The 21,983-nt window shown below is 46.0% G+C and overlaps 1 protein-coding gene across 9 annotated transcripts in view; it reads left to right on the plus strand.

Annotated features, from left to right (window-relative positions):
* Positions 1–325: 325 nt before the first annotated feature.
* The window catches only part of dmd (dystrophin), a 281,446-nt gene continuing 259,788 nt past the window's right edge, over positions 326–21,983 (plus strand). For 4 of the 9 annotated variants that reach the window (XM_076049401.1, XM_076049402.1, XM_076049410.1 and 1 more), the window contains exon 1: positions 327–586. In XM_076049401.1, coding sequence (XP_075905516.1) covers positions 505–586 — 82 coding nt within the window. In that variant the 5' untranslated portion in view covers positions 327–504. Of the gene's footprint in view, positions 587–21,983 lie in introns of all 9 variants that reach the window. The other 5 variants (XM_076049404.1, XM_076049408.1, XM_076049409.1 and 2 more) reach the window with 2 other exon arrangements.

The raw sequence follows: 21,983 nt of genomic DNA on the forward strand, positions 1-21,983 counted from the left end.
AATAATAATAATAATAATAATAATAATAATAATAGTAATAATAATAATAATAATAATAATAATAATAATAATAATAGTAATAATAATAATAATAATAATAATAATAATAATAATTATTATTATTATTACTATTGGAGCCATGGAGCCACCCTCTCCTCTGAGGCTCCGACTATTTCGAGGCGGGAATGCTCCCACACCCAGCCCCACTCCCCACATCTCGCCCCTCGCGCCCCTCGCGCCCCTCCCCGCCCCTCCGTCCTCCATCCCCAAGTCGCTCCACACCTGCTCCGCTCCGTCCCCCTGACAGGCGCTCCTGCTCCTGCTCCTCCTCCTCCACCTCCTCCTCAGCGGTCAGTGGTGGATGTGCGCTCCGTGTCTGCTTCTCCTCTTCCCCCCTGGTGGACCTTTAAGTTAAACCTTTCCAACACTTTTTTGGGAATTTGGATTTTTTATTATTTTTTTTAAATAAATATATATTTTTAACATCCGGGTTACCCGTGACCGATGGCGGAAGGTGTGCGCCCCGAGGACTACTGCGACGAGCCGGCGGAGGACGAGTTTGGCGAGATCATCAAGTGTCGATCCGGTAAGGGCGTGGGTGTCAAAACTCTGGCCCGCGGGGCCAAATTTGGCCCGCAGTGTACTTGTAATTTGGCCTGCGAGGCAAAATACAAACTCACGACAAGAGCTGGACGGCGGTATTATACAGCACATGTAGCGCTAATACTACACATCCCAGAATGCTCTGCTGGTATTTTGGCGTGTCAATCAGGACAGGACGTTCAATGAAGGATATTATTAGGACTTCATTGCTTTGTTGTTTTTGTTTTATGTTTAAATGTAGTGTCAGCCCGTGGAAAACGGTTACTGTTGAAATTTAACCGAGAAGGCTGAAAAAAAAAAAGCAAAAAAAAAAAAAAAAAAGCGCAATTGTATTTTTATTTACATTTTTTAAATTTGAAATTGGATTTTGCATGTGTGTAATACTCGGTCTAAGTTTATTGTATAGTATGAAGCTTTGCTTGTTCCATATTCAGTGTCCATATGAAAAGGTTCTCTGTTATATCTTGGACTGCAAAGGATGCGCGCAAACTTTTTCCACCCCGTGCTGATGATAAGCGTTGTCGCGCTGCTGTGCGATGTAATCGAGACATGATGACGTCATGTTGTCCAGCGCCATGTGATTGTTTTATTTGTTTTTGTTGTACGTAATGAATGACGTGAAGTGGCAGAGAAAAAAAAAAAAGACTTGTGGCTCCCGTCTGGGAGAGATTGTCGACACTTTACTGGATGGCATCAAGTCTGGCAACAGCTGATTGCTGTGACCTTGATACTTCCTCTTGACTCGCAGACACGCTGAGAGCTGCCTGCAGTTCCAGAGCAACAAGATTAACATTTCAGAAATGGGGCTGATTGTGTGAAAAGTCCTTCAAAAAAACCCAAAAGAAAAAAAAAACGGTATTATGACATTCGTTCCATCAAACGGCATTCAGCTTTGTGAGAAGCAACACAAGGTCTTTCCACCTGATGTATCAAGTGATTTTTTTTTCTTTTGTCCCAAAAATGTGTCATGGATCCTACATTTCCCACGATGCATCACTGCAGTGTCTAGACACTCGCTGTCAAGCTGTATTGATTTCTGTCTTGGTTTTGAATTTCGGGTTCAGGTTAGAAAAGTGGTGGGAGGTGAAATAAGGATTCCTCCAAGTGATATTATGGGATGCTTCTTTACTTTTCTATTGCATTTGTATTGTATTGCTCAGGTCTAACCCTAACTCTGCTTTTAGGAGAGTTTTGCGTCAGATTGTTTGACAAGAATGTCAGATTTCTATCAGAAAACAACTTTTCAAATACAACTTAGAGTAAGAAGTAGAAAATGCAAGAGGAATAATAATATCTCTGCTTTGATTGCTGACTTTCAACAAAGTCCGAGTCCTGCCGTATTTCACTCAGATAAATTGGAAACCGAGATGTCTGGACGTTTTTATGGTACCTTCTGCATAGCAGCAGACCAGCAGGCTGCTTCCTCCGGCTGCGGTATTTGAGGCTCGAGGCTATTTGCTCTGATCTTACGTCACCATGCACGTGTCACTCACACAGCTCTGAAGTCCATCAGGGTCCAAATCTGCCTTATACTGTCGCTGAAAAAAAAAAAAAGTTTCTCCTCTAAATAAAAGCAAAAACAAATCCTGTCCTTGGCCAGCCTTTGTGAAGCTTTTATCGAATAAAATCTCTCTGCGCACTTTACCTTCTGTCTGTGCCCCCCCCCCCCACACACACACACACACGCCACAGCTGGTGGGTCATCTCGCGCTGGAAATAGCGGTCAGCTGGCCCTGGTGCGTGGTGTCAGATAGCCCAGTTTGAGAGTTGGCTGCTGCTTCCTGCCCCCCCCCCCATTTCCCCCCCTCTCCCACCCCCTCCCATCCACCACCACCCTTCTCCTCTTGCCCTCTATTTTTCCACACCTCCTGTTTCTGTTTTTGTATTTCATCTGCCACTTCCTGTCCTCCCAAAAAAAAAAAAAACACAAAACAAAATTGAGAGCTCGCACTTTCCGCGATGTTCCTGTGTCGTCCACTCGGAAACGTACCTTCTCTTCTCTTTGGAGAAAGCAGCGAGTCCTGCATGCATGTGTGTGTTCCTTCCCTCCCTTCCCACCACTGCTTCCCACCCACAGGGTCATATTTTACCACCCAAGTAGCTGCCGACTCACCGACGAGTTTGTCCGTCTGCGGCTAAATGTGGCCCGACTGTCTTGTCTATTTGGCATAGCAAAGAGACTGCGCTTACAATATAAACATTTCAATCCGATTTGCTAAAACATGTATGACTTCTAGATGTTTAATGCCTTGGTCAAAATCAGATTTTTTTTTTTCTTCTATTTTTAACTCAAACATAAGTTGTGGCAGTCAGATTTCAGCCTCTTTATCTCATGTTAAACCTAAATATGTCCACTGTTTACGTAACAATTTCAGATGAATCTATTTTGCTTTATTTATTTATTTATTTAACCCTAACCCTACATTTGAAATGTATTCACTTGTTGTCCTACCCAAATATATGATGTGTCCCAATCTGAAATGTACCCTGCTCTGGTGGGGCCACAAAGGGTTCTAAAATGTGACAGAGGGGGGTAGCGGAGCCACCACATAGGGGGGGAAAAAAATACATCATGGGATATGAAGAAAACATGTTGCTTTAATTTCAATTGAAAATGAACCAAAGCAAATTTGCAACAAAATCAGTGTCTTTGAAGCCTCACGGTATTTAGCTCTTTATTGAAATGACTCTGAACACACTGAAAACACGGAGGAAATACGACTGTTTATTTACTAGGTTGGATTAAAAAGTTTACGGGTCGTATTATATGGCCCCCGGGTCGTAGTGTGCCCATGCCTGAGTCAGCTTGATTAATCTGTTTATGTAGATGAAATGGAAAAACAACTTTCTCAGCATTCTCATTTAAATTGTCAAAAAAGACACATTTAAAAATGTCGTTATGGTGCTTTTCAACACGAATGTGCTTAAAAAAGTAAAAAAAATAAAAAAAAAATTGCGCTTATAAAGGGTTTTGCACTCTGTCGCCCCCTGTGTGTTAGTGCTGACTGTGCAGGTCACCGTCACATCGTTATATCACCCTCGGCCGCACCTGCTGGATTTGAATGCAAACGACTGTTCTTGCAAGCACGTAAACTACTCGGCAGCGAGCGCCGGTGCCTCCGTCACTGCGTTGAGGCGTTTGGACAAATTGCCTCAGGGAGCTTTCCTGAAATTTTGCAGAAATGTCACACAGATTTAGGAATCAGGAGCCTGTGGTATCGACTGGGGTCGTTAAAGCTTCCCGCCGCTGTTTCCTTGCCATCTTTTTCCAGGCCGCAGCTCATCAACAGAGGCGAAATTTTATCCGTAAATTTACACTTGTCGCCAGTTGCAACCAATCTTCCTGAAAGGAAACTGCGTGCGAGCGCGGCGGCCAACAATCGTTTAGATAAACCAAGCGGCGGGCCACAAATTGCACTTCTTATTGCTGGAATCTGGAAGGTGTTGAGACTGTTGTCAGCGCCCGGGGAGCCGTATGCACGCGGCTACTCTATCGTTTTCAAAGTGGGTTGGAGAAGGGGGAGTTTGCTCAGTTTTAGCACGCTCCTGCGACAGTGTGTAGTTGGATGGACGACTGCTTTGTGTAAAACAGCCACGCTGCTAATCCAGCCCCAAACACGGCATCACTGTCAGGCTGTTTCTTCGCTGTGCCACTTTGACAAACGTGTCTCGATGTTGTTTCACTCACCTCGCATAGTGACACTCTGCTTGTGTATAAATAGTGTGACAGACACGGATAGTCCAGTGTTCCCTCGGCCTTAAGATCCCAGGGTCTTATGTTCCCAAAGCTCCATGTTTCCTTGGTTCTATCAGCAGAGGGCAAACTTTTTGACTGGTGGGGCCACAATGGGAGTGTTTTGGTGAGCCACCTCATAGGAGGAAAAATATATATATATGTATCATGGGATATGTGGAAAACATGTTGCTTTATTGTTCATTGAAAATGAACCAAAGCAAAGTTGCGACAAAATCAGTGTCTTTGAAGCCCCACGGTATTTAGCTCTTTATTGAAATGACTCTGAAAACACTGAAAAAAGTGAGTCATTGCAGCTATTTTATAGCTGCACTGACTCACTATTAATATCATTTCTTCAAGTTCGGCAGGTTGGAGTAAAAAAGCTTAACAGGCTGCACATGGCCCCTGGGCCGTAGTTTGCCCGTGCCTGTTCTATATCCTCTGACTGCTGCTTGAGTTTTTCTTCAATGTTGTTTTTTCCTCCAGAGCCGTGGTTGTTCTGTACAGTTTCCAAGCAGATACTTGAAATAAATTATGTAGTAATAATTTGCATTGCTGTACACTCACTCTTTTTTGTTTTGCCGTAGAACAATAACATCTTAATTTATGTTGCAACTATTATAAATCACATTTATATTCTCTAGTCTCTTGCTTGGAAGAGTTTTTTTTTCCATTAATTTCTCTCCCGTTCCCACCAACATTGTTGGCAAATACTGCATACGGTATTGCAGTCCAATAATTTTCATGTGATAGTTCTCAGATGCACCTGTTTACTTCACCTTCACCTCAAACACCTTTTGTTTCATTCAGTCGAATCACTCTTGCTGTGTTGTAGTTTACGAAGACAATGGATGTTTATTTCTGAGGTTTGTTTCCACACACGTGGCTATTCAGAGATGTCCTCTTTGTCCATCCCTCTGACTGACAGACTGTTTTTTTTTTTTTAAAGTGGGTGTGCGTGAAAGCCGCTGGTTCTGTGTTGTCTTTGTCCAGAAAGCAGATTTCATGTTGTAGCTTTCTGCTTTTGCCCAACCCTATCCTCACCTAAGGTGGCCGACAAGGGCCAAACACAATACTTGTGCCTCAGTTGTCGAAAAACACCTGCAGGTATGGGAACTATGCAAATTCACAAAGGCAAACACAAATCTATACCAGGTACAAAAACAGGATCGTGGTGCAGACGGAAAAAAAACGCTGCGAGACGTAAAAACATTTACTGAATCATCAAATGTGCTGCAAACAGAGAAGCGGTGCACAACACAACAGATGCGAACCGAGAAAACACATGCATAAAGCAGTCACTGCAACGGAAGAGCTCCGAACCTGCAGGGGGCGCTCTTAGCGGAACAGCTCAATGCAGGGACACACAGGCAGACCGAGGACGGCTGACTGACGTGTTTCAAACAACAGCAGGAAAGTACGACTTTTATTTGAGTATATTTTACGTGTTTTGAAGCGCATTTGATGATTAAGTACATGTTTTTATGTGTTGCAGTGCGTTTTAATCCCGTTTGCACCACTGTCCTCTTTTTGTACCGTGTTCAGACTTGTGTTTGTGGATTTGCCGCAATTCTGTACCTGCACCAGCTGTTTTCGCCAACTACGGTGCATTCGGCAGTTGTATTGTGTTTTGCGCCTGTCTGCCATCACACTAGCCCCACCCTCTCTGCTGATTGGTCCGGCTTTATCATTATGTTACTAGCATTACTGCGTTGACTTGTGCTAGAAGAAGGTAGCTCTTTGTTTGGCATACAATTGAACTGGCGGTGAAATAGCTTCTAGAAAAATGACAGAGCCCCCTGGGAATTGGAGGGACTTTAAATATCAAGTGAGACGAGCGTAAAGTTTGAAGTTGAATGTGGGGGGGTGGTTTGAAAGTGAAACATCTCATTATATTGGAAGTTGCGGACGTTGTCTTCTGCCACAGACCTCTTGCTCTTCCTCTTGTTTATCCCTCCAATCATCCGCAGAGACTGAACCTACCTTGACAATACCCCCCCCCCCCCCTCCACAAGTATGAACACGAAAACACCGGCTATAATTAAACAGCTCAAACAAAGACACGTGCCATTGCCATTTACGCCAATCCTAAAAATAGCGGCGGTGTCGGCAGGCACGGGGCTTTTAATTAATACTGGGGGATTTGAGTCGTCCCTCGGTGCACTTTCCCAGCCTCCTGACCTTCTCCGTCGGCAGCACGGGAGGAGTCACTGATCCCGATACCGCCGGAGAGTGTGGTGGGACATTTAAAATCCACCTGGAAGGCGGGAAATAAAAAGACACAATTTAGTCCCAACGACAGCAAACACAACAACAACGACAAGAGCACAACGGCAAAGGGTACAATGCAGATTAATATAGATCCAGTAGATTTGCTACAAATGAGCAAACCAAATAAACAGGACACAGCTGGAGGAGCCTGAGCTGCACTTTTGTCTGCGGCGTGAAAATGATGAGAAGGAGATGAGATTCTCCGAACCCTGGCTGGGAAACCACGTTTGGGAAATTAAAAACTGGAATCGGGCTAAAAATGCCTGCCTGCCTTTTATTTTTTTTATTTTTTTATAAAAAAAAAAAATCAATATCAATTTCCATTTTTTATTTCTATTCTTGCAAGGTGTTGTGTCAGAGGCACTGATGTTGGCAAACATAATCAAATTCAGTGCCTGGAGGCGAAACCAGGGAGAAAAGTGTTGGAAATTGATGTTTATTTCCTGTTTGACGGTCGAGCCCGTCGCCGTCTCCCCTTCATTTTGGGCAAAAATAGAAACTCTCAAGTCATTCTGTGTGGACGTTTCCACATCCTCTCTAATTGAGAAGCTGACCCGAGGTGGCAGTGACACATCCGGGCAGAAGGTGGCAGCAGAGGCAGCCGACTGGCTTCTGTCGGCGCCCCGATGGAGAGATTGAACGTGTTAAAACGGATGTGTCTGCCCGTTCTGATGAGATGTGTGTGTCTTTGTCCGAGACAGTAAAGAGACAGAATGAGAGATAGAAGTATGGAGGGAGGAAAACAGATGCACCTCCAAAAAGGAAAACGATAGGAGGTCAAGAGTGGCTGGCGTGTAGGGGAACGTAAGGGGGATGAAAAGGTGGAGCAGAGGGATGAGCGTTTGATGTGACCCACATGAAGTTTCTGGGTCATCAGTGGCGGAGGAGGAGGACAAGAAGGAGGAAGAAGAGGAGGAGCCGGAGAAGGAGAAGGGGGGAGGAAAGGAAGAAGAGGTGGATGAAGAGAAAGAGGAGGAAGACAGGGAGGCAGAGGATAAGAAGGAGTGGGAGGAGGGGGAAGAGGAGGAGGAGGAGAAGGAGGAGTAGGAAGAGGAGCAGCAAGAGGAGAAGAAGGAGGGGGAGGAAGAGGAGGCGGTAGAAAAGGAAGAGGAGCAGGAGGAAGAGGAGAAGAAGGAGGAGGAGAAGGAGGAGTAGGAAGAGGAGCAGCAAGAGGAGAAGAAGGAGGGAGAGGAAGAGGAGGCGGTAGAAAAGGAAGAGGAGCAGGAGGAAGAGGAGAAGGAGGAGGAGGAGGAGAAGAAGTGGCTAGAGAGGGAGCTTATAATGAGTCTCGTAGCAAAGAATCCCAGAAGAGCTGTCGCCTCACCCTCCACACACACACACACACACACACACACACACACACACACACACACACACACCTCTTCGCCGTCACTCCGCTCCGACGGAGGGAAAGGAAAGAAGGGAAGTGGATGGATGAGGGCAGGAGGAAGTGACGGTGTGTCTCCTCCTCTTTCTGGAGCGCTCCTCCTTCACAACGTGGAAAATCTGGGAATCTGAGGTAGGGTGAGGTGAGGTGAGGTATGCATGGATAACAGCCAACCCTCTCTTTTTGACAAAGAAACGGTAAAAAAAAAAAGATGTTTGCAGTTGAAGGTCCAGCGTTGAGTCGCTGGTGCAGCTTTCACGTCACTTCAGTCCTGAAACAAACTGCAGCAAACAGCCAACGCAGCGTGTTTGGCCTTCTCAACTTCCTGCTTTCTATTCCGCACATCCAGCTGGCCAGGGTTGGTGTTGTCACTCGTCTCCAGGGGAATCTGTGAGGCCCCTGTGACATCACTAAGGGCCACGATTTCGTTCCGTCTTAAGGAATTTTCTGAAATTTTTCTTTGTGTGTGTGTGTTTTTTTTTTTTTATATCTGAAAGGATCCATACGACAGACATGTTTGCATGATGGGAAATTAAAATCTCTCATCCATCTATCCATTCATCCATCCATCCATCCATCCATTCATCCATCCATCCATCCATCCATTCCCAGTGCGTGCGTTTGGGAACAGCCTTGATGAAAGCAGCAGCCAGTCAACGAAGCTAAATGAAGGACTTTTTCATTTTTGCAGAGTTCGGTCGGGGTGAATTTTGCACAATGTGGGACCTTTCGCAGAGAAAACCTTTCTATTTTTTTCCACACAGCATCTTAAGGAGAGAGTGACAAAGGCTGCGGCAGTCATTCGCACTCGGAGTGAAAGACGCGTCGCCCGCCAGGCGCCGACATGCGGGAAGCATCTGTTGAAAAAAGCGCCAGGCTCATATTGACTTCAAGCCGGAACAGAAGACAAGTTTTGAATTAAAAGAGCCACGGCAGCGCCTGCCGCTCCTCCACCTCTTCCACCTTCTACCTCCTCCTCCTCCTTCCTCCTCTTCCTCCTCCTCCCCCTCCCCCTCTTCTTCTTCTAACCCCCCTCCTCCCCCACTCCTCCTCCTCTTCTTCCTCCTACTCCTCCTCCGCCCCTCTTCTCCTCCTCCTCCTTCTACCCCCCATCTCCTCCTCCTCCACACCCCCCCCAACGCCTCCCTTTCCCCTTCCTCCTCCTCCTCCCCCTCCCCCTCTTCTTCTTCTAACCCCCCTCCTCCCCCACTCCTCCTCCTCTTCTTCCTCCTACTCCTCCTCCATCCCTCTTCTCCTCCTCCTCCTTCTACCCCCCATCTCCTCCTACTCCCCCCCCCACCAACGCCTCCCTTTCCCCCTCCTCCTCCTCCTCCCCCTCCCCTCTCCTCCTCCTCCTCCTGCCGCTGTAGTGCATCATCCTTCAGAGCCTTGCAAACCTGCAGCCGTCTTCACCCCTCCAAGATTCTCAGATGTCTTGGCACCTCGAGGTGTGTGTGTGTGTGTGTGTGTGTGTGTGTGTGTGTGTGTGTGTGTGTGTGTGTGTGTGTGTGTGTGTGTGTGTGTGTGTGTGTGTGTGTGTGTGTGCGCACGCTGCCAGAGTGTTTACTCATGTTTACTGGTGCAGCAAAATGTGTTTTCCTTTGCGGCAGCCGTTATGTGAACATGCTCTTCCTCAGCCACAACCATTGCACCCTGCTCTCATGTTTTTATGCACTGTCAGCACTTTGAGATCATTTTTTTTGGATGTAAAGCGCAGTGTAAAAATTTTTTTTTTAATTATTGTTATTATTATTATTAACAGCTACGCGACCCAAAAGTGGTTCGCAACCCACCAGTTGAGAAACCCTGTTCTAGAATCTCTCAGCTCGCTTTCAGTTTTGTATGAAGACGTGCCTCGACCTGGGCTAGCTTAGCGCGGCCCTGGTATCTATCTGTCGCGCCGTGCGTTACAGATGTTCCGCTGCTCCATTTCACCCGCCCCCGTCTCTCTTTGCTCTCCCTTCCTGCCCTCCCTCCCTCATATTTGCTCTTCCTCTCCGTCGCCTCCCTTGCTTTTCTCTTTTTTTATTAGTGTGTACACTCCACGGCCTCGTGTCGCCTCGCCGCCTTTGATTTGCCTCGGTTTTTTATTTCTATTTAGTTTTCCCGTCTCCCGTGTTTGTTCATATGCTCCGTTCGTGACACCTCCACCAACCCCTCGCTTTTCTTCCCCTCATGTAAAACCCTTTTTCCTCCGCCTGCGACGTTCCTTTCTACTCTGTCTCCTTGGAGCAGCGTTGCAAGGTTTTTCGGAGGGAAAAAAAGAACTGGGGGGGATTTGAAGCAAAGACAGACGGGATGGAGAAGGGGATGAAGGAAGGGGGAAAAAAATGGTCTAGAGAAATAGTAACAGATGGCCAGAGGGCAGGAATTGGGCTGCTGGGGTTAAAAGGTGGAAAGGATGGAGTGATAGGAGGGCCAGAGGATGGCGGAGGTGTTAGAGGTGGCGGCGGGGATTTAGATGAAGGATCGGTCCAGGGATGGAGAAGGTTGAAAGGGTGGAGAGAAACGAATGGAGAGGTGGAGAGAAATGGATGGAGGGAAACATCAAAAAAGTTCCTAAAACCTCCTCACAGGAACTCATTTCTGTGCGTGTGTGTGTGTGTGTGTGTGTGTGTGTGTGTGTGCGAGGGGGGGGGGGCTTCAAGTCGTAGGAAGTGGTATTTTTTACAGTTACTGGGAATCTTAGCTGAGCAGAAGATACTTTTGTAAACTTTGAAAACTGCATCCCTGAATGGTTTACTGCAAAGTTCATCGTCAAAGTTTGTAAATAATGAAACCGTTCATAACCTGTAAATATCTTGTTTCTGTGATTTTTTTTTCCATCTCTTTGTACTATTTGCTGTAATTTGCTGTCGTTGTTGCTGTAATTAGCAAATGTATCCAACATGGGATCAATAAAGGTGTTGAGGTGCGCTCATCGCGACACGGGTTGCGTTTCGTGCACTGTTTCTGCGATTTCTTCTTTCGACTATCAAGTCTCCCTGCGGCGGCCCCTGGTGGCTGACACTGAGATTGCTGGGATAAGATGAGACCATCTTTGGTTTAGTTTAGTTTCGCTTATCTTTTGAGGAAGTTTGAGAAGTCTGAAGTCAACCCAGGGGTGCGAGGCGAGGACGAAGGGTTTTCTCGAAGCAGCCTGACTCACCACGAAGCCTCCCGCTGACCTGAACACCTTCCGCTCCACGTGTCGCCCCTTTCCTTCCGAACACTCTGAAAGCCTAAAGAAAAAGGGAAAAGGGTGCAGAGACTCATACAAGGATGTTGAAACTTTGGCCCGATTTATTATTATTTTTTTTAAGCGAGAAAGGCATCGACAAAAGCAAAGATCACGGATAAAACAACATTTCAGATTTATGAGCCGGTTGAAGATGAAACAGAATTTGATAAACGGGGCTTTTCGGAGTTTTTCACGCTCAAAGCCATCATGCTTGACATTTCACACATTCTCGCCTGTTGTTCGCGTTTCATTTCGCGGCAACCACGACAGTTCTAATCCCGCGGTGGCAGGTGATATCGCTTAATTAAATCTCGCCGTTTGTTGTCGGAGCCACTTCACCTTTTGTCTTCAGCTCGCGCGCCGTTGTTTATCCAAGAGGCGTCGGCTCATATTGCACTAATGGGGTAAGGGGGGGGTGGGGGGGGGCTGCGGTTCGATCTTCTTCTGATTTTGTTTTTCATTGCTTCTTCACGTTGCATCCGAATGAGCGCCGCCGTATTAGCAATTCTCCGTTGACAAACTCTTGATGTCGATCCTCCCATAAGCCCCCGGCGCTCGCGGATTAAACGTGTCTGGCTAGTTTGCAAGTGATGGATGAAAAAACAAAGAAAAAGCGAAATCCATTGTGCGAAACATCAATTTCACCCCCCCCCCACCCCCGCACACCCTCCGAAAAAAAAAATTGTGCTTGCGCTTATGATTCCTGTAATGAGATTGTGTTGATTCATGGGTCGGGGGAAAAAACAAAGTCTATCACGCTTTAACGGGCAAATTCATCTGGCCCCATGTTTACTCTGCGCTATGAAAGACCTTTATCAAGCAAACACATGAAACATTTCGAAAATTAAACTTCTCATGGCGTGTGCTGAACAATCAGCTGCACTAGAATGAAGCCAACGTGGAGCAGAAGAGGAAAGTCTCACGTTCAAAGAAGTGCAGGTCGGTCAGCGGCGAGGGAGCCGCCATCAAGTCGGCTTGGGTCAGCTTTTTTTTTTTTTTAATCAGATTTGTTTGGCATGTTGTGGAGGAGAACCAGAAGTGAGCCTCTGTAATCCCGCTGGTGAATATTCATTTGCCGCTGTTTGTTGCCTGCCCTGCCTCAAGCGACGGTTTATTGCTGCCCGGTTTTATTAAAGCGCTGCGGGGGGGCATCCTGCTAGGAGCAACCCCACCGCTTGGAAAAGCCACCGATGATCCGTCTCCCCCTGCCCCACTGAATATTGCATAAGAATATCATCAATAGATCTGCAGCTACCAATGGTTTTGCATTCGATTAATCCATCGATTATTTTCTTTGATTCGATAAAGACCAGGGGCGGGTCAAAAAATTACGACAAAGTCGGCTTTTTTGAAGCTCCACTGTATCAAGGTCTTTATTACAATGACTCTGAAAACGCTGAAAAAAAAATGGGTGACATACAGCTATTTCATTACTTCCTTACTATAATTATAATTTCTTCAAGTTCGGCAGGCCGGATTAGAAAGTTTAATGGGCCGCATATGGGCCCCGGGCCATAGTTTGCCCACGCCTGGATGAGACAATCATTTGAATAAGTGAAGATTGACTTTACTGGACTAACAAGCGCAAAAGGTGTGAAAAAGGCACAAGAGAGAATGTGTGAATATCTTCCGCCGTCACGTTGCGTGAAGTGTCAAACACAGCCGAGGAACAGATGCTCAGAGGCAGCGAAATCAAGAGAAATAGGTTTCGATTTAAAAAGCCACCGTGATACGTTGATTCTCCTTGGAGCGGGGTGGGGTGGATTGGTTGGTGGGGAGGAGTGGGGGGGCACAAAAGTTTGTGTTGTTGGTGAACAGGAGTGTCTTTGAATAATCGACTCCAAATGGCTTTAATTTTTCCACACATCCGACTGAAGATGCCGTAATTGCAATTCGGTCGCAGAGGTGGGAAATAAATTATCATAATTTAGCATGTTTTACGGTGACATTGGAAGGGGAAAAAAACAAAAAACAAAATAAGAGTTTTATTGATGATGGTGATGATGATAATTATGGATGTGTTGCACAGAGAGAGAGAAAAAAAACATCCACTTTAGAAGTCACAGTATTCGAGAGGCTGCAAATCTAGTGCCCATTAAAGTAACACTATCTAGTTTTCCAGCCTTGAGACGTTGTTATTTTTTTTTGTTTCGTTATTTGGTGAAAAGCACCGCCAAGACGCTGGAATCCCAATCCGTCGCGGGGTTTTTTTTAGCCGCTTGCCCAGGAGGCTGCGGTCAGTGCAGGGGTGGGCAAACCTTTTGACTGGTGGGGCCGCGATCGGTTCTAAACTGTGACAGAGGAGCTGCAGCAGCAGCAGATGGATGGAGCGTTTTGGTGAGCCACCTCGTAGGAGGAAAAAAAGTATTTCATGGGAAATGTAGAAAACATGTTGCTTTAATGTCAATTGACAATGAGCCAAAGCAACGTTACAACAAAATCGGCGTCTTTGAAGCCCCAACGCTGTTTAGCTCTTTATTGAAATGAAAACACTGGAAAGATGGATGAAATACAGCTATTTTATGACTTACTGACTATTAATATCATTTCTTCAAGTCCAACTGGCTGGATTTAAAAGATTTAATGGGCCGCATATGGCCCCCGGACCGCAGTTTGTCCATTCCTGGGTTTGCGCCTTTTATCCAGTAGCGACGAAGGTTCCCAGGAAAAAGATTCAAAAGAGTGTGACTCGCTTTTTTTTTGTGCAATATTTCTTGCTTTTTTTTTTTTCTTTTTTTACCGAGGACAGCGGAGACGGTAACAAAAAGAGGAAGGGCGTGCATGTGTGATGAGGAAACGGGAGGGATGAGAGGAGGCGAAGGTGGGAGGCGAGGGACACGGCTCTGATTGCAGCTAATTGCTGTTCACATCCAGGGCGGGTCTAATCACTCCGAGGCTGCTTGTGTGCGTGTGTGTGTGTGTGCGTGTGTGTGTGTGTGCTTGGCTATGCTAATTCCTCCTCCCCAGTCTCCGGCTATAGCCCTGAGCTCAGCGAAGCAGCATCCCGGCCTGCACCGTAGCGCCCCCCGTTTATAATTAGCCAGTCGATGATATTCCAGGGCGTCGTCCACGCTCCGGATAGCAGAGAGGATCCCTCTTCAGCTTACATAACAGGCGGAGCGACAGATAACGCCGCAGAGCCAACGCTCCATCTCCCTTTAATTCCATGTTGCCTCCATCGCAATATCTCTGCGCCCTTTTACAACTCAGAGTTGCTGCTGCTGCTGTTGCTGCTGCTGCTGCTCAGGGGAGAACCTGCCCACGCCCCGGCTCCTGCACTACTTAAGTCGGCACAAGTGGAGTTCGACTTCAAAACCAGCACCTGCCTGTCAGAGGGTATTTTTTTCATTTTTTTATTTTATTTTATTTTATTTATTTTTTTCAATTTGATTTGCAGCCGCGACACCGAGGAAGCAGCGCGCGTGTCAAAGTTGAGAGAATTCACATCGCTGAGTCGAGGGAAAAGAAAATTCGGCCAACGTTTGCTGCCGCTGCTGCCGCCGCTGCTGCTGCCGCTGCTGCCGCTGCTGCTGCTGCTGCAGGTTTTTCCAATAAAGACTTGCAGTCACAGCTGTGCGGTTGGATTTCAGAGGAATATCTGAAATCTTGCCAGGCTTTTAACACCGCGCTCGCAGACTGCACAGCAAGTGCCGGCTCCAAATGGTCAGCGGAATGTGGCTGGAGGCCGACGTGCAAAATGGAAGACTGCGCTGCGGTGAATATGTCACGCACGCGAGTCACCTGGAGTCGTGGCATTTGAGGGATCTTGGATCCGTTGACTTTCATGTATCGCATGGAGAACAGCCCAGCAAACAAAATACAGCTGTCATTTGTTTTCTATTTGTATTTCATAAATATTTCCTCCACTGTACGCGGCTATACCACTTGACAGCATATAAAGATGGGTGCAGTTTCCGGTATCAAAAGGAGGCCCGATGCAGAAGTGCCAAAAGCCTGCATTCTATCATTTGGCCAGCAGGGGCTGCCAAAAACGGTTGCAAAAAGACTAAAAATGCCTACCTGTGTCCATTTTGTCCGATTTGATCCAATTCCTTGTAAAAATGACAGAATGAAAAAGAAAAGAATGACAGAACAAAGTTGGGGGCATGGCTACAGTACAGCAGGTGGACTGGTGCTGGTTACACTCACCGTCCAATCATTGCCCCCCCTTCTGGTCCCGCCCACACGCCCACATATGGAATCTTCCGGTTTCAAAACCACCCAGAACCTCAAGATGGCGCTCGCTGTGAAACCCGTCTCTTCACTTTAAAACAGGTATTTGCAAACCAATGGGTGACGTCACGATGACTCTGCCCATCTTTAAATATAGTCAATGGACTAGTCCAGCTATTTTTGGGTGGCTGCAAACAAAGGGGTAAGTCTCTTTTATTTTGTTTAATTTATTGATATTGACTATAGTGAATAAATGATGAAGTTGGTATGTCTTTTTTATTTTTTTAATCCTACTAGCTATTAAATCTTGATGGCTTTGTTGCTGTAAATACATATAAAGAGGCTTTTCTTATTTCTTATTCAGTCCCTGTGTTTTTTTGTTTTTTTTTTAGAGCAGACTGCAGGCGATGGCACTTTGTTTTACCGCTCTCAAAATGTTCCATCGGCTTTTAAATGGACCTTGAAGGCGCCGACAAAGTGAAACCATAAACTAAACCAATGACCGTAAAACACTCCAGGTAAAGGCCGTATTAGAAACAATGGGGCAGCCCTCCTCCCCACCCCCAAATTCCTATTCAGCCACCAGCTGTGATTGGCCCCGGCTCCATTATCATGATTGTCAAATCCACGTTTGACACAATGTTTCCCCCCCCCTCCTTTCCCCTCCACCATTGATTACTTTAAGATCTCCGCAGGATTGTTCAAGCTTAATTGCCATTCAAGAGCGGCGCTCGTCTTGCCGGGCTTACTCCATTAGATTTAATTTGAACTCGGTAGGGCTTCGGATCAATCAGAACCTTAGCCCAAATGAGCCGGTGGCACTTGATGCGGCCGGCTCGTATTAGCCGCAGGGCCCGTTAAAGTCAGTCGGCGGACTTGTTTACGCGGCGTAAAGCGGGATTAAAGATGAAGTGGGCCGCTCTCTGAGGAGAGCGTTGATTACCGAGTGTCACTGCGAGGTTGCCGGATAAAGACACTTTGTGTCGGCCGCCATGCCGCCCGGCTTTCTCAAGGCGTTGACAGCGTGGGAATGAGGACAGTCCTCCGGAGGTGTGGCTTTAAATTCATTAAGGGGCGTCGGAATAGAGGCCACTGTAGCTTGAGGGGGAGGAGGGGGCGGGAGGGGGGGTGAAGCAAAGAGTTAGAAACAGATGCATTTCTCATCAATAAGAGGAATTGCAGAGGAAGGAGAAATCCATATTAGGAGACGGTCTTATGTTTTATCAGCCCTGCGGTGGTGTGAATCCTTCGTTTGCTTTTATAACGTAAATCAAAACAGCTTGGGGTGTTCCGTGTTAGATCGAGGAAGGGAGGATGGGAGAAGGGAAATAAAAGAGCTCCACTCAATGTGCCATCTCTAGTGGGTAATTATAAAAAGGTGGTGGTGGTGGTGGTGGGTTGGTGGTGGGGGGTTGGAGGGGCTCGGTCTAAAATAAGATTTGCAGTCGTTAATTATTGATGGCCGTACCTTTAAGGAGAGTGTTATATGCTTTTATCTGGTTTCAATAGCGGATAGAGACAAACATACTGCCCAGGATTCTTGTGTTCATTTCAATGACTCAAAGTCACTTGAAAGTCAGTGAATCCGTTTGGCAACCAGCCCTGGTTAGCATTTAAGCATGGACGCGACACGATTTGCCAAGGACATTCGAAGTCACAGCAGAGACACAAGAGCTGCAGCCATCGACTTTTGCCATCGCCGCATCTGTCGATTATTTTCCTCAATTTGATTAAATGATTATTAGAATAGGCCCGCTGCAACGACAACCACGAAAAGCGAGGGAGCAAAAAAGTCGTCCGAAAATATCTATCCCGGCATTTTGTGCGTGACTAAGCGCGGTTGTGGAACGGAACGGAACAGCAAAATCAATGTTCAGCGGCAGAGTAACGGGATACGATGAATCGATTAATTGTTCAATCATTTCCAAATTAAATCCTTTTGCCGTATTTTGCATTCAATTCTTCAAAAGGTAAATTTTCACTATGACCGACACGTTGTCAGTCTCGTTTTTAAACAAAACGCCCCTCAGCCACAAACTCATTCCCTTAACGAGACTTTCTTCAAAAGCTGCTGTGAGATCTTACATCTAACTCACTGCGCAGCTAATGAAGCGGATCGTGTCGTCGTCTTCGTCGCTTATAATACTTGGAGCCAAGGTGTGAAAACAATGTGGGCTTCCTGCTCGCTGTGCTTCCTTTATAATCATAAGTCTAGTAATGGCAGCGATGCCGAGGCGCAGTCCTCTGTTTACACACCGCTCCTGGAACACATTACTGCGGAAATTACTTCCGCGCGCCTCGCTTGACTCGGGGCTGTCGCGCTGAATCCCGTGTGGGTTAATTGCCTTCTTACCGTGTGGGGTGCGGGGGTTCACCGGGCCAGTGTCTTTCTTTCTTTTTTTTGTCACCGTAAAAAATGCCATTAATAAGTAAACAAAAGGCAGAAATTGAATTAACTGGAGGATCGGGGTCACACAGCAGTCATTGCGAAGTGAACAAACGGCGGAATGGTTCTCTGCGCTGGTTCTCCAACTGGAAGGCGCCCGTACGACTGGATTTAAACTGGATCTGGCTTGATTTGGTTGAGCGACACGGGGTGGGGCGTAACATTTGGGAGCTGCCGGTGGTCCCAGCGCCCCTAAGCTTGTTAGTTTAATCAAACATCAGCAGAGTAGATTACCGGGGCCTAACGCCGCATCTACAGTAATCTCCTCTTCACTCCTCGCTTTCCCGTCTCGTCCCGCACACCACACACGTACCAACGCTCACAGTGCCACGCTAATGCTAATGTGCTAATGAAAAAAAAACAACAACACTCGGATTGGACCTCCGCTCGCCGCCAGGAGTAAATTGTTGGTAATTACTGACACAATGGCGCACAAGTGCGGGTCGGACTTTTTCACGATTTTCTCGCCGAGCTCCTCCTGGCGGTGTCGTTTTGAGACGCGCTCGTTAAGCTAATGACTCGGCCCCTACCGCGGGATCTCTCCTCTGGCGCATACATTGATCGCAGCCAGCGGGAGCAGCAGCGACAACTTGGCGGGTGCCATGGCGACGGAAGCTGCCAAAAGTCCTCGGAAAACTGGGCACTTCCCCAAAAAAAATCCTAGCGAGCCCTTAATGGCAGCTGGAGCTCACACGCGGCGGCGGTGGTGGCGGCGGGCGCCAAAAACCTGAGGAAGTGCTTTTTTTTTTGTGTGTGTGTGTGTGTGTGTGTGTGTGTGTGCACGTGCATTTGAAATCGTATCCTGGCTCCCCGTGTCGAGCGCCTGCTTCTAAGAAAAAAAACAAAAAAAAAACGAAACCCGTTCTGGGCTTTTTATGATTGAAATTGCAGCGGGAATGTTTGCCCGCGGGCGGCGTCTCTTGCTTGGGCTGAGCCTCGCTGTTTATACGCAGGGTTTAAAGGCTGCGGAGGGAGGCGACGTGGCAACCGGCGGCGGGCCGAAAACGACGGCGCAGATGAAACGTGGCGGAGCGGAGGGCGTCGGGATCTGATAGGATTCTCGTGGTCGCAAAGGTTCGACGGTTTCCCGATGAGGAGGGTGGGCTTCGTCTGGCAAGACGGGACTTAAACAGTCAGACGCTCCTTTTTTCTCTCCGCTGAGTTTATTTTTTATTGCCCGGGATAGAATAGCTTCATCTTGCCTCTCTAATTGGTCACAAATGCCCTTTTTATCTTTTTAAGGGTCGATCCAAGGTGATCCACACCATTGCAAACGGCTCATGAATATAAAGTCTTTCGGTCTGCGTGGCGTTCAGTTTGACCTTATCCAAATGAATCCTGCGGTGCAAATATAAAGCCATATGATAAGTCTTTACTGCAGAGGATTACGGCTGCTTCTGTGCTTTTATTTTTCTTCTGTCCTATCAGGAAGGTCACTAACACAACCGCGGCGGTGCCGTCAGAATATTCCCAGAACCCCTTAAATTCCAAAAATCACAATATGTACATTGTACCTGTTCAAAAGTAGAGAAGCTCTACAAGATTTCTTTTTTTTTTTTTTAATTTTTAAATTTTTAACGTAATTTAAAGAGTTAGATTTGCAACCTGTGGTTCATTTCCCATCTTGGCCACTAAGGGGCAGTGATGTTCAGGAGTAGCTATGGCTTGCGGCATTGATCGTAAAGTGATTAGAGGGTGAAATTAGTTTTCTCTTTGAGAAGAAAAGTTTGAAGCACAGAGAGTGCAACAAGCATGAATAAAATAGACACGGCTGAATATTTTGCTCGCAGTTTCTTTGATGTCGTCCCACTGATCCGCCTCCGTCTGATGCGCCGCTCGGCCGGTTGTTTTTTTTTTTTTGAAATGCATACAACCAGAAAATACTTGCAGACCAAATGTTTGCACTCGAGCGCCAGTTATACTTGCACGGGCGAACGGAGGAAAACAATTGTTTAGATTTGGTCAGAATGCTGATGTCTCTCGATGATGGCCGCCGAATGAAAATTGGCGAGTTTGAAATGGTGGAATGTAAATCCGTGTGAGCCACCTGTTGTGGAATGTTCGTGAAGGAAAAGCCTGTGGTAAATGACAGCGGGCCACATTGAAGCACGTGTACCACGGTGAAGTTTAAAAGAATAAAAAATACATAGGCAGCACTAAGGTGCTAATTGAGTTTAGTTTGTTGACGAAATCCCTCAAAGTCAAAAGCACATTGCAGAGTGAAAGGGGTGAATCAAAAATGTGTGTTATGCCAGAAAACTTGGCTCACTATTCATATACCACCTAATCATTACTTTCAAAACTTCTGGAGCCTCATGCCATAGACTTTGGATTGTTAGTGCAGAAACGAGAATAGTAATGCTTTACAACCAGTATTTGATATGTCTTGAATTTTGTGATACAAATGTTTATTAGTAATATAAGTTAAAAAAACAAACAAATCAAAAACAAATCAAAACTGTTTATCATTCTACTTGAATGGAATAAGCAACTTTTAAAGACAGCTTGAAGAGCATTTCTTCAACCTTTGCTAGGCCAATTCTGCAAAGACATTTTTTATGAATATCAGATATTGACTTGTTTAATACTTTGGCAACACACTCAATTTGTTGCTGCTGAAAAGCCTCTGACCTTTTTGTTTCTCATCACTCAGTTGGAGGTTGCCACAGTTTTTTGTTTGTTTGTGAAAAGCTTGCAGCCGCGGCTAACATTACCAAAACAAGGTGCATAAGCATTTTGTTACTTGTCCCCCCCCCCCAAGACCTCACTGTTGAGGTCTCACCTGAAAATGAAAAGCAAAAAAAAAAATAATAATAATAATTGATTTCTAATTTTTAAATAAGGCAAATTAAACCAAAAGTCCAAATTTCCTTTGCTGACAAGAAATACAAAAAGGCAGGAAAGTCTAGTGATATGTTGAAAATGAATGCCTCTGGGTTTTATGAGCTCAGGAAACACATCAAACAATCTGTTTTTAATGTCTCGGATTACACAAATGATATTTACAGCACAAAGTATTGGAGTAAAAATACCTCTTCTAGTTTAATATTTTGCTGGAACAGCCCGAGTTAAGGATACGCACATCAGTGCCAAACTGCACACCCAGGTGGTTGCTGAGAAACACGCGCGCACACACACACACACACACACACACACACACACACACACACACACACTTCTATACATACACTCCAGAGATATCTCTCCTTAATGGCCCTGCTCTCAAGTCCCCAGCTGTGATAAGTGAATTTTAATTAAGAGAATATAGAGAATATGTAATAAATTTATTTTAATCACCTCCAAATGGGTTTTTTTTCCCCACCTCCCTTTTTTTTCCCTTCCCTTAATGGAGCGAGAGAAAATAAGAGTGGCCACATTCCAGTAGTGTCTCACCCTCCCAGCGTGGAGTGAGCAGCTCCAGCCTCTTCCTGTTCAACTAAGAACGTATCCGTCTACCTTTTGAGATGAACTTTATTATTACAAGTGGTGGTGGTGGTGATGGTGATTTTATTTCTTCTTTTCGTTTTTTTTTTATTGTTTTTTTTTTTACATGCAAATTTCAATCCTGGGCCACTTTTACACTTGGTTCATTCACTTAATATTCACCATTTTCTCAACTGGTGGGTTGAGACCCAGAAGTGGTTTAATTGGGCAGTAGCTTTGCCAGCAGTTAACTTTTTTTTTTTTTTTTTTTTTTTTTTTAAGGGATTTTAAAGTCTATACATTTATAGAGAACGTGTTGGGCGAGGAGAGGAGAGGGGGGACTGTGAGGTAGAGCAAGTTGTCCAATGACCGAAAGGCTGGAGGTTCAAATCCCGCTCCATCCTAGTCTGTTGTTGTGTCCTTGGGCAGGACAATTAACCCTGAATCGCTCCCAATGGGGCTAGGCAGCGCCTTGCATGGCAGCAGCCACCCGCTGGTGTGTGAGTGGGTGGATGAGAGGTACTGTGAAGGTGCTGGAAAAGTGCTATGTACAGTAAGTACAGTCCATTTACCATAGGAGATGACAGAAAGTGTCTTGCTATATAGCGTCTATTGTTTTTGTCGAGTCAATTTGAGTCTTGTCAATTTTGGGTCGCAACTCCACGATAAGAGAGAAAAACGTGGCTCCCGAGACTCCACCAGTTGAGAACCACTGCACTTGGTG

This window comes from Nelusetta ayraudi, unplaced genomic scaffold, assembly GCF_046127955.1.
Source record: "Nelusetta ayraudi isolate G7.1 ecotype Tasmania unplaced genomic scaffold, CSIRO-AGI_Nayr_v1 ptg000114l, whole genome shotgun sequence".
NCBI lineage: Eukaryota > Metazoa > Chordata > Actinopteri > Tetraodontiformes > Monacanthidae > Nelusetta > Nelusetta ayraudi.